Here is a 12,483-nt window from a genome sequence, read left to right as displayed (position 1 = left end):
TTTAGCTAGCAATGAACACTTAGACCGTCACGCCTGTCATGTAAACAATGGACTTTAACTAGGAATGGAATGAACGTGGTAATGGAATGGATGAAGGAATGGAATGGACGTGATAATGGAATGGTAATGGTGGTGGGAGGTAGGTGGCGGTTATGATATTGATGGGCGGTGATGGTAGTTGGCGGTGGTGGGTGACGGGAGATAACGGTAGTTGGAGGTGGGTGGTGGTGGTTGTTTGGGGTGGGTGGTGGCGGGTAACGGTGGAGGTGGTAGGCGATGGTGACACTGGCAGTGGTGGGCGACGGTGACAATGCGGGTGGTGGTGGTGGGTGTTGATGGTGGTGGAAGGGTGGTGAAGGTGATGTAGGGTGAAAGAAGAAATGAAATGAAAAAAAAACATGGGGTATGGATGGAGTGAAATTAGGGTGTTTTGGAGGGAATGAAATGGACTAGGTAATTAGCTAGTCATTCCATTCATTTGGTCAACCAAACACACTTTTCTTCATTCCCTCACAATGGATCATTCCATTCCGCCCTCCATTGCTGCGTACCAAACGCTACCTAACAAATGCATTATGGTTTAACAAAACATCAAAACAACAAAAAAATAAAATAAAATGGCGTAAACATTTATAAATACATTATAATAAAATAAGCGTGGTACAAAATACGAAAGCAATAAATTAACCAATTTTAATACTACATGATAAGAGTTTGATACAAGACATAATAACAAGGATGGGTAAACCCTTTGCATTTATATCCACCAAACTCAAGACAACCAGTATTAATTATTAGAGTAGGAGTTTTAACTTTCAACTACAACTACAACTACAACTACAACTACAAGCAAGTAACTAACAGCCAAACAACTTACTCACTTTTTCTCTCTCTCTAGCTCGCTCATCACAAGCTTCTTGCTTGCTGCGCAGTACTTTTAGAAAAAGAAAAATGGAGGACGGAAGAAAACCTGTGAGCATGAAAAGTAGTGGAGAGATGGAGGTGGAGGGTGGAGGTGATGGACGGTTCGGATATAATGGAGTTGGTTGAGAACGATAAGGTGTTTAGTAACTTCGTAGATCACAAGTTCCGTGACCTGGACCGTGACTGTGACGGCCATCTCTCAGTTAAAGAGTTGCAGCCTGCTGTTGCGGATATTGGTGCTGCCCTTGGCTTGCCTGCTCAAGGAACCTCCGCTGATTCCGATCATATTTACGCTCAGGTTAATCTATCTGTGTTAACTCACTAGTTTTAGTGAATACTTTATGCAAGTACCACTACCAATATATGGTTCAGTATTAGTATATTTCGGTATGGTAGTCATCTCTCTCATCCGTAGATTGTGCAATCCTGTGCTTTCTTAATTTTGAACTCAAATAATCATAATCATGTGATTTTTGGTTTAAAGTTTTTTTATTTATCTTCATAACATGTAAATGAAATAGTGTTTGGGTTCTAGCAACAAGTAATAACAGGAATAAATCTTCAAAGTTCAAACTGTATCAATATTCTGCATAATTGAACTTGTTTTCCTGTGAATAAAATTAAAAATAAATGAAAGATGATAATGATGATGATGATTAAATTTTGAGCTGCAAGCATACAAAATATGCATGATTAAATTGCCGAAAATGTGGGGGCTGTTAATCAATAATTCAAAAGGAACAATATATTGTTGTTTGGTGAAATACGTATAAAATATATAAATCACCATGTGCAATGAACTAGCGCCTAGTTGAGTTTCTGTTGTATATTTGTTTTACAAGAAATAAGCTGCATGTTGTGTTGTATATATATCAAAAATAAAATAAAAATTGAGATGTAGACAACGAAATGTTGTTGACAAGATTTTTGTATATGTGATTGTTGCAGTTATTCTAAATAGAAACAGTGAAATGTAACACCAAAAATAAAAGTGACACCATATATATTGTATGGTTCTGGTTGAGATTATGTCTTTTGACTTTAATGGCAGTATTGTCTAGATAATTGTACTTCTGGTACCATCTGCTAGAGTGCATTTTTTAATATTTCTTTACTGCTAAATTTATAGTATATCTGTTAGTGGGCTTTAACTTAGATTATCTTCATTCTGACATTACATCATTTGTTGACTATATGTACACTAAAGCACAAAGATTGAGATGGTCGGTTTATCCCAAAGCTTTAAATCTACAAATTCCTTTTATTTATTTAAATTAAATTAATGAACAAACCGACTATAAAAAAGATAGGTTTAAAACACCACTCCTTTTCCTAATATATATTTTTTTTCTTTTCATTGTTTTTTCAATGGAAGCAAGGAATTTAATAGGAATTATATACTTTGATGTTTTGTATGATCAATGCCACTTTGTGTCTTTATCAACCGAAAATTATATTCTAAGTTGTGTCTTTAATTTGTGGACCATTGTCATGATATGTAGTACTGTAGAAGATGACATAAGTAGGGCCCAAATTTTTTACAAGTTACTCATTGTCAAAAGCATATTGATGGGATCAATAAAGCATGCCTAAAAGTTGGGTACTTTAAGACATATATGAGGAATGTTTTGGACCTATCATAAGTGACATCATCACAATTAAAATGTAAAAAAACAACTTACAATATCCAACAATGGAAGACAGTTATGTATTCCTTAAATTAGTTTGTTAGTTTCTGTTCTTAGTTCTAAGTTCTAACCACTTGGTGTTTGGTTGTACAAAGTCCCATTGTTAAAGGCTATATGTGCTTGTGCTTGTTAGCTTCAACAAGCGGTCGGGTCAAAATGGTCAACCTTATATATTTGATTGTGATTAAAGTTCATGGTAGGCAGTTTAAGCCTTTGTAAACCTGTCCTTTTTCTGTATTGTTGAACCTAATTTTAGGTAATGAAAGATGGTTTCAACAATGGGTTAAAAAAACTTGTGTATATATGCAATACAAGTGTATGTTTTCTGTATCTTAAAATTTAAAAAATTAAAACTTAATTGTGATGCAGGTTCTTAGTGCATTCACTCATGGTAAAGATAGGAAAGTAAGCAAGACAGAATTTAAAAAGGTTCTTTCAGATTTTTTGATTGGGATGGCGGCGGGATTAAAGCGGGACCCGATTGTTATTCTACGCATAGATGGAGAGGATTTAATGGAATTCATTGACAGCCCGGGGTTTGAACCTGAGATGACTTCTATATTCTCAGAACTCGAGATCCCGGATGGGTCTCTGACTGATTACATTAACAAGGCTTTTGAGAAACTTACAGTAGATAAAGGGATGCCTCCGGTTTTAGATTCATGGGTAATTCTTTAATCAAAATTTTCAACTTTTTTTTTTGTTATTTTGATGGTTTTCAGTAAAGGTGAAAATTTCGACCCATTGACTGGAGAATGAGTTGATTCCGGTTGTGTTTTTTTAGGGGTGTTAATCGTGTCGGGTTAGCAAGGTAACTTGTTGAACCCAAACATACCTGTATATTTGTTTGTGCATGAACGACATGTTTCACCCCACTTATGTAAGTATGTCAAGACAGGTGTAAGAGGTTGTAAATTGGTTCAAATTTATTTGTAAACAGGTTGTTGACGGGTTGTAGTAAAAGGATTGTAAGCAGGCTGGTGGGTCGACAAACGGGTTAAAACAGGTCAACCAAGCCCGTTTAAGTAAACAGGCCAACCCGACCCGTTTAAGTAAACAGGCCAACCAACCCAACCTGTTTAGTTAAACCTGTCAACCTGACTCGTTTAGCTAAACAAATCAACTCAGCCCGTTTAATTAGATAAGTACACCCGCACATGACCCAATGGGTTAGATATGACAATCTAAAATCTGATTATTTTCATGTCGTGCCAAATATTACCACCCTTAATTTTCTATTTCCAAATGGTCCAACTTAGAGTTAGAAATAACTAAAAGGCGAACAAAAGACATGATGCGAGCCTTTTTTTTAATGCATGCAACATTCTAGATCCTTTTATTAAAGATTTAGATTAGTACTGCAAATAATATTGTTTTTGTAATAGTAATTAACGCATTAATTAGTTTAAATGGACAAGAGTGTGCGTGGGTCGATCTGTTTTGAGTCTTTTGACTCATAACCCGACCCACAAACCATCTTTTCGCTTCCGTTTTTTTAACAAGATTCTAGTCGCTGAAACATTTTCCTGGTTCAGGTTACGAGCAACATTATAGCACCAGCACTAGAATCATGTGGTGTTGGTCAAAGCCAGCCGGTTTCTCAAGAGACATTCTTAGTTGAGTTTAAAAAGGTAGCCAAGAACGTGGCTCAGCGGCTCAAGGACCAGCCTGTTATTGTTGCTCACAGTGAGAACACCTTTGATGGAACCGGCATCAGGAGACTGCTATCCAACAAGTTTGAGCTGGAAAAGGTTACATCTATTCTATTTTCTTTTTATAAAACTTATTGCCCTTGAAGTTTTCACCATACACTCTTCAATTCTAGTGCTATACTAGCTTTTAATAAATCAATGCTATTTGCATATGAACGGGTTACTTTGCGCGTGTTTAATGTCAAACATGCCAAATATAGACGCTTTTAGCCAAACATGTTGAAAGTTGCCTAAAGTATGATTTTAATGTATAAAACCTCCTAAATCGTATTTGGTCAAAGGTTTTGAGTGTTATTATTTTGTAATTATATTTGGCGCTTTAGGTTTTTTTATTAAAAAGTTATAAAAGAAGTGTTCGTGGTAAATTAGGATTACGATTGTAAGTAACTTATTTCTCAATTTAATAAAAAAAAAATGCTTAAGGCCTCCCACAACCTCTTAAATCATTTTATTCAGAAATTATGATTATGATTGTAAATAGTTTTGTTTTAATCACATGTAAGATATTGCTGATCTACAAAATATAGACAAAATGTAGTCAGCTAGTGGGTCAACTAGTCAACTCAACACAACCAGGCATGTCAACCTTATCTTGGATGTTCCTTTAGTGGCTTATCATTTAATTTGTTACTGCATAAATGTGATCTTTAGACTCTAGATACAGCAGTGAAGTCTCTGCCAAAAGATCCCCATGGGAGAATCTCCAAGAATTGTGTACGACTCGCGCTTGACCAACTGGCTTCTTCGGCTGGGTTGCCACCAATTGGTGTTGTTTATCAGGTATTCTATTAAATTTAAGTAATACTTTAACTTGTTGAATAAAACAATTTGAGAGTTTGTATACATTAAATCTTCATTTTGGACAACGTTCAACATGTTTCATAGGATTCACTTGATAAAAAAAAAAAAACTTTTTGTTCCTCATGATTACAGATTATTAAAAGATGGTGTTGTGTGTGGTTAGGCTAATAAAAAAATTAATAAGCTAATTTTCTTGTAAAAAAAGTAATTTTAGTTATATAAACTAACATTTTTATGAGTAGGTTTAATAAATTCTTTACCGAATAGTTGGTGAGATGGTAATTACTAACAAAAGCAAAATAACGATCTTTTTATTGGATTAACATATATCGAATTTTTGCATCAAAATGTTAGTTTTCATAAAATTTTGATACGAAATTTGATAATGTAAACGAACCAAGATGCAACACTTTCTTTTAATAACAACATTTTGTTTTTGTTTTTCTTTTTTTTTTGTTATATTAAAAGAAAATGTTGTGTCATGTTTGCATCATCACAATTTCTTATAGAATTTTTATAAAAACTAACTTTTTTATGCATAGATTTAATATTTTTTAAACCAATACAAAGATAGTTATTTTATTCAATATTGTTTTTGTTAGTTATTACTATCTTACTAACTAGGGATGTCAATCGTGTCGGGTTGACGGGCTGATAGGTTTCGGGTTGACGGGTTAGCATGTTAAGATTCTTCAGCCTCAGCCCTAACCCAACCCATATTTTTATTCGTGTCGTGTCGTGTCAACCCATTTAAATTCGTGTCGTGTTAGGGTTGTGTTTCGGGTCAACCCATTTTACATTCATATACGAGTATGAGTAATACCTATTGACTTGGTAATAAATTAAACAATTAATTATTCTTATTCATAAAAACTTGTTAATAATTTGTGATAAATCTAATTGTTTTTTTTTTTTGTATTTATATCTCATTCTCAATTAACAAACTTAGGTTCACATATTTAGCTCAGGATGAGAACAAATGAATGAAATAACTAGAGAATAAATAGTTATAACTAATAAAATGAAAATGTTGTAAGTAAAAAGTATATAAAAATAGTGTCAAAAGAAATTAGCTTACTTTTAAAAGTTAGTTAATATATGAAAAACTAAAAATGTATGTATTTAACTTTAAAATTTAAAACTTCTTTTCTCTAAAATTAAAATGTTAACTTCTCTAAAATTGTTAAACGGGTTAAGACGTAAACCCACTTTTAACGGGTTGGGTTCGGGTTGACCTGCTTTTTAAACGTGTAGGGGTTCGGGTTGACCTGTTTAAGAAAAAAGGGTTGTGTCAGCCGACCCAAAACCTATATTTTTTCGTACCGGGTTCGTGTCGGGTTTCGAGTCGTGTCAGGAATTAAAAGATGTTAGTTTTTAAATAAAACATAACTTATTTATTTGAAAAAAAACTTCTTTACTCTTTCAATAACATAGCAAGATGCAACACCATCGCTTAATAACCGTAAGTCCATAACAAGAACATAACTGAAATCAATTCATTATTGAAGAGTTCCTAAATGGTTCGTATTCATGAGTAGGCGGGTCGAAGCTGACATATACGCGAAGCTCGTGTCACATGCATGAACTCGAACACATGTCATGTTTTGAGGATTGATGACAATAAGAGACATTTAACTAGTAAAAGAAAGCTATTAAAGTTTTATGTTACTTTTAAAGTTCTAAATTTACATATTATTTTTATTGTTTTTGAAACATTTATGTTTAAACTAGGCCAGCTTAAAAAATAAGAAAATAGTTTTAAGTTGTTACATAAAAACCCATTTTTAAACCTCAAAACGCGTCAACGCGACCTGTCTAGCTAAACTTGCCCACTGGTCCGACCCGAAAATTATCCAAAATCTGCTTAAGACTAGACCCAAGCTCACGAATTTTGTATTAGGTTCGTGTCATGTTAGAAGTCCGCAGCCCTGGCCCTGATTACTAGATAAACAAATTGAAGTTAGAAAACTTTGTGTGGCCACTTAATTACGTATTTGCCCATCGAGGCATTTTAAGTATTTACTAACGCATATGTATTTGGATGAATACGTACGCAGATGGACGAGGTTATAAGTGAATCATGCAAGATGTTTGATGTGGACGATGGAAAGGTGGTTAAAGAAGAGGAGCTGAAGAAGATTCTGACAGAAGTCCTAGGAAGTATTATGCTCCAACTAGAAGGAAACCCGATCTCAGTTTCTACAAACTCGGTTGTTCACGAACCACTTGCATCCGCTTCCACACTCTTGCAGCCGTCCTCCATGTAAAAGGCGTGCGGTTCTCTTAATGTTAATTTATGTACTACCTAGTTTCACATCAGGATTCGGTAATAACACTATATATATACGATCATGAACGTGTAATTTATCATGGGAGACTAAGAGAAGGCAAGTAATGTCATTTGATGGTTTTATGCATAAGTTGTAATGACTCGGTGTTTTAACGGTTACATGATTTAAAAAAAAAGATATGGATTTCTTTATGTTGGGTGTTCACTTTTTGATATCTCATCTTTATCAGGCCAACATCGGCTGTCAAAATATTAATTGTTTCGTCGTCGTCGTCGTTATTTTTTCATGTTTTTCACTTTTGGTTAATCATCTTTTGTTGTTTTTCTCTTCCTATTTGCTAGAGTTAGATTAATTAGGATCTTAGAATTGAAGAAAAAGTAAATGGTTAATATTTGACTGTTAGATTAATTAGGATCTTAGAATTGAAGAAAAAGTAAATGGTTAATATTTGACTGTTGAACAATAATGCAGTTATTCGATTGAATACCACCGAAGAGCTTCAAACATGATTTATGATTTGAGACGAATACGAACAAAGAGATACCATAGAAACCCAAATGCTTAGGGCTTATTTGATTAAACAAGAAATGGAAAAACTCAAATCCTTGGGCTTATTCGGTTAAACAAGAAATGGAATTGAAATAACTATTATGGGTAGAAGTAATTATGAATCGAGGAGAGTTTAATGAGATGATCGGCCTGATGCTAAGAGCCAGTGGCGAATCTTGGACGAACCCCTCCCCCTCCTCCGCGTGCTCCTAATTTTTAGTTGAAAAAGGATAAATTTACACTAGATATAAAAAGTTCTGGACGAAATCGGGTAAATTAACACAACTGAGAAAAATCCGCCCACCGGGTCCTTAATAAGCTATACCCCTGCTAACAACCAAATTCCAAAGTTTTCACATTCAGTCCCTCTAGTTAGACGAGTTGTGCAAACTTAAACTGAAAATTATCAAATCACTTTAAGCAAATAACCATTATACCACTGGATTTGTAAATGTATTACCGAAACTTTTGACCATAGTTGACTCGGATATAACATCTAACCATCTACACCTTTATGCCTAGAGTCAATGATTAGCAACTAATCTCCAATTTGAAGCAAACCCAAACAAAAAAATTGAACTTAGGACTTGGCACCACTTATTGTCAAAATGCCTGTTGCATTTTGCATATTCTGAATAATCAACTGTAATTTTCTTTGAGCTTCTCACTCACCTCTCTAATAAAATGCATTCTAACACTGATGGTCTAGCTCCAGGACTTCAATTTTACCAAGCAACTCCTACCGACCTACATCTTTTGGTACCTCATAATCCTTTTCATAACCTCCGAATGCTCCTTGCCTGAATTACTCGAGAACCTGCTAACCAGGTACACTGCATACTTGCATAGCCTAAATCAAGCCGGCCTAGTGCACAGAATGAGACTCCCAACTGCACTAGAATAAGGAATACAATGTTGAAAATTTTTGGACTAGTAATGTTTATTAGTATGTGTTACTAATAAACGAGTCCAAAGAGTAGATATGAATACGATATCGTTACTCTAAAATGTGTGGTTGAGAACTTGCACTTTTGGTGAAATGGGAAAATGGTTTGTCCCACGTTGATAGATTGATAAACTTGTGAGCTCCTTATAAGAAGGAAGACACACAAGATTATATTCTTGTGTGACCAGACATACTTAGTGGCATTAGCTTCGCACCTGACGCCCACGTGCTCGGGCGACGGATACAGTGTGGCGCTTTGATGACGCACTTTATCAAAAACCATATTTTATTCAGCCTTGCACCCGTACAAGAAGACATAGCGGTGATGCTCGGGTCTTGGTTAATGCGGTTTCAACAATGTTGGAAATTTTTTAGTTATTCTTGTTTCGATTCTGAGCACACGTAAAGGAAAAAGAGTATCCTTTTTTATTTATTAATATAATATAATCATGACTCATGTCAAGCCATATCTTTACTTCATCTTCAGCCTTAGGAGACTTCAACTTAGATAGTTTAAAGTGTTGGCCTATTGGAGTTATAACAACTTTGCTTTTGCTCTATACATGAAATAATTTGAGAATCCCACAAGCCCTATTTCTCGTAATCTACAATTTCCTTATATCAAATTCTTGCATAAGCAACTCCGGTGTTGCATCATTGTTTGAGTTTTCTGTTACATATTCATTGATCCTTCCCACTTTCCATTTAAACTGCTATGCATTCATGTTACTTTTTTACTCAACTTTCCCCCCAAATCAGGACCCACGACCATCTTTGAGATTTTAAATACTTCGGCGAAACCTAAATAAAAAGGCTCATAGGTAGGCCTGTAAACAAACCGAACGTTCAATGAACAATTCGTGAACCGTTCGGTGAGAAGTTCAGTTACGTTCGTTAATTTAATAAATGAACGAACATGAACAAATAATTTTGATCGTTCAATTAAATGAACAGAGGTTGCATTTGCTCATTTGTGTTCATGAGCGTTCGGTATGTGTTCATTTATGTACGTTTATGTTCTTTAGCTAAAGCTTTGTTTTATTTTTATAATATTGTATTTGTACCTATCAACAAAACATTTAAATGTTATAGTTTTATTGTGTTAGGTATTAAACAGAGTCGGTACGCAGCGGAAACACAAACACACACGCACAAACGAAAGCAACAAATAAGAGACACGAGATTTTACGTGGTTCGGTCAAGGCGACCTACGTCCATGGGCTGCAACTAGGGTATTTTTATTAAGCACAGTACAAAGATTACAATACATGACTATAATATATATAGAGAACAATTAGGTTAAATGACATAGGGACCAAGAAAATGTCAAAAGGGCTTTCCTCCATAATTAAACGGGCCACCCCTTTTGTCTTCTAATCATCAACCAACGAACCCGACCTAAAGGCCTTTACTAATCCTAACATATTATTTATATGTTCAGTTTGTTTCATTAATGGTTTGTTTTTTAAATTCTGGCTTTAAGAGAGGACGGGGGCGCATGTACGGATACCCTCCGTTGCTTTCTAACCACAAGAAAATTGTTATTACTACAAACCTTTCTCATATTGATTTAGTCAATATATCCTTTGGATAATTAAGGAAATTTCATAAATTATTTATTACATATTATTATTACAAATAAATACCATCAATCTTTTATCATTTTTATTTACTTAAACCTTCCACCATTTTTGTTTACTCAAATTCTTAATGGCTAGTTTCTTAAACGATGATCTCGGGATATTCATATCGTCGAACGATTCTAATAACGATATTTTTCAAACGATAGTAGCATGCAATTTTTCAAAGATGTCATCGAGCAAGCCAAAGAGTAAGACCCGACAACATCATCGAACATTCCTAAAAAAGTTGTTCGATGTGATCGCGAAAAGTTAGCAATGTTGTTATGAATGATTATTTAGTGGAGGAACAAAAATACAATGAGGATGTTTTCTATTACCTGTTCGTATGTCGAAACGGTTGTTCTTAAAATTGTTGGTGATGTGGAAGCACAACATCCATGGTTTCAAGAGGGAGATGACGGGAGGATAAAATATAGTTTTGCGATAATACAAGCAGTCACATCCGCTGTGAAACAAGTTGCGACCAGTAATACTCTTGATGAGGGCGACGAGTATTGTTGTATGTCTAAAAGGACTTCGCAAGAATGCCTACAATTTTTCTGAAATGTTGTGAATAAAATGTACGACGATGAGTTCTTGCGTAGGCTGACAAGCCACTATGTAGTGAATGTGTACCAAAGGCACGAAGAAAGTCATCACATTCCCAGGATGTTAGGTAGCATCGATTGTACATCTCTTGATTGGTGGATGTGTTCGAAAGCGCTACGAAGCCAATATAGAATAGGCGATCACAAATACCCACCCGTCACAGTCAAAGTGGGTGCGTCACAAGATTTATGGTTTTGGCATATGTATTGTGGTCTGCCCGGCTCACTCAACCACATCGTTGTTCTTCAGACATCTCCAATATTTCTCACTTAACGGAACCGTACCTAAGTGTCCATTTCAAGTGAATGGACATACATACAAACGTGGATACTATCTAACCGACGGGATCTACCCTAAGTGGTCAACGTTTGTGAAAACGTTTCCATTTCCGATCGATCCGAATGAAAGGAACTTTAATAAATTACAAGGGGCAAGAAAAAAAAATGTGGAGCGTGCTTTTAGTTTTCTTAAAAGGGTAACGGGGCATAGTTTGGTGACGCATGCGTGCTATGACTGTAGACAAGATTAGGAGTGTGATATATACGTGAATGATACTGCACAACATGATCTTAAAGGATTGCGGAAATGCTTTCTCACTGGTCCACATCGCGGATCCTGTTGTGTACCCGTTTATGACAATGATGTCCTTCGCGAGTTGATGGATTCAGATACACATTATCGATTTTGATTTGATCTTATGGCACATCTTTTAACTCAAGATCTACCATACCTCAAAGAGCAAGACGAGGAATGGTTTCATTTTATATCTATGTTTTGTTTTTCTATTTAAATTGTGTGTTTTTTTAATTTTATTTTATTGTATTAGTTTGTTTAAATTATTGAATTTGATTGGCAAACGGTCATCTAGGTGGTATTATTATTATTATATATAATATGTTACAACTTATCACACCTAGCTTCACTGTTTATTTGTTTTTGTGCTTAAGTATGTTGTACCTGATGCAGTAATTGTTGTTCACTTTCTTATGAGTTCAACTTCCTCCACGTGCATGAGCATAATGATTAGAGTTTCATGTTTGTGATTTAGTATGGTATGATGTCATCGTATTCTTCTAGTTATCTCTTCTATTTATGGCTTTATGTGGCCACCGCCGAAGCGATGAGGGTTTCCTGAGCTTCGCAAGGCGTGTAGCTATTTTTAATCTATTTATTTGTGTTTGTAATAGCATATGGAATATCTTGCGAACAACATGCAATGCCTTGCGTCTATTTTTAAGTTACATGGGTACACATGAGGTGTTCGATGAAATGCGCCTATGTCCATTTGGGTTTTAGAAAGGTTGTGATGGTTTTCTAACATAAGGTGTTTGACGAAATGCG

The 12,483-nt window shown here is 35.1% G+C and overlaps 1 protein-coding gene across 1 annotated transcript; it reads left to right on the top strand.

Moving 5' to 3' along the window:
• The first annotated feature begins 1,014 nt into the window (after nucleotides 1-1,014).
• Nucleotides 1,015-7,461, top strand: LOC143567464 (uncharacterized). The gene is made up of 5 exons (XM_077053879.1): nucleotides 1,015-1,222; nucleotides 2,982-3,278; nucleotides 4,148-4,363; nucleotides 4,976-5,104; nucleotides 7,183-7,461. The coding sequence occupies exons 1-5, from the start codon at nucleotides 1,019-1,021 to the stop codon at nucleotides 7,390-7,392; spliced, it is 1,056 nt and encodes a 351-aa protein (XP_076909994.1). The 5' UTR covers nucleotides 1,015-1,018; the 3' UTR covers nucleotides 7,393-7,461.
• The last annotated feature ends 5,022 nt before the right edge of the window (nucleotides 7,462-12,483 follow it).

This window comes from Bidens hawaiensis, unplaced genomic scaffold, assembly GCF_021521415.1.
Source record: "Bidens hawaiensis isolate Kalapana, Puna unplaced genomic scaffold, B.hawaiensis_p1.1 tig00023406_1, whole genome shotgun sequence".
NCBI classification, from domain to species: Eukaryota; Viridiplantae; Streptophyta; class Magnoliopsida; order Asterales; family Asteraceae; genus Bidens; species Bidens hawaiensis.
Note: the sequence above shows the minus strand (reverse complement) of the source record. Positions and strands in the feature narration are given on the sequence as shown.

Excerpts from the sequence above, each read along its gene's own strand:
- LOC143567464 (XM_077053879.1), top strand. The coding sequence starts at position 1,019 with ATGGACGGTTCGGATATAATGGAGTTGGTTGAGAACGATAAGGTGTTT. Across the intron at positions 1,223-2,981 it reads CCGATCATATTTACGCTCAG|GTTCTTAGTGCATTCACTCA; the intron begins GTTAATCTATCT and ends ATTGTGATGCAG. Across the intron at positions 5,105-7,182 it reads CAATTGGTGTTGTTTATCAG|ATGGACGAGGTTATAAGTGA; the intron begins GTATTCTATTAA and ends ATACGTACGCAG.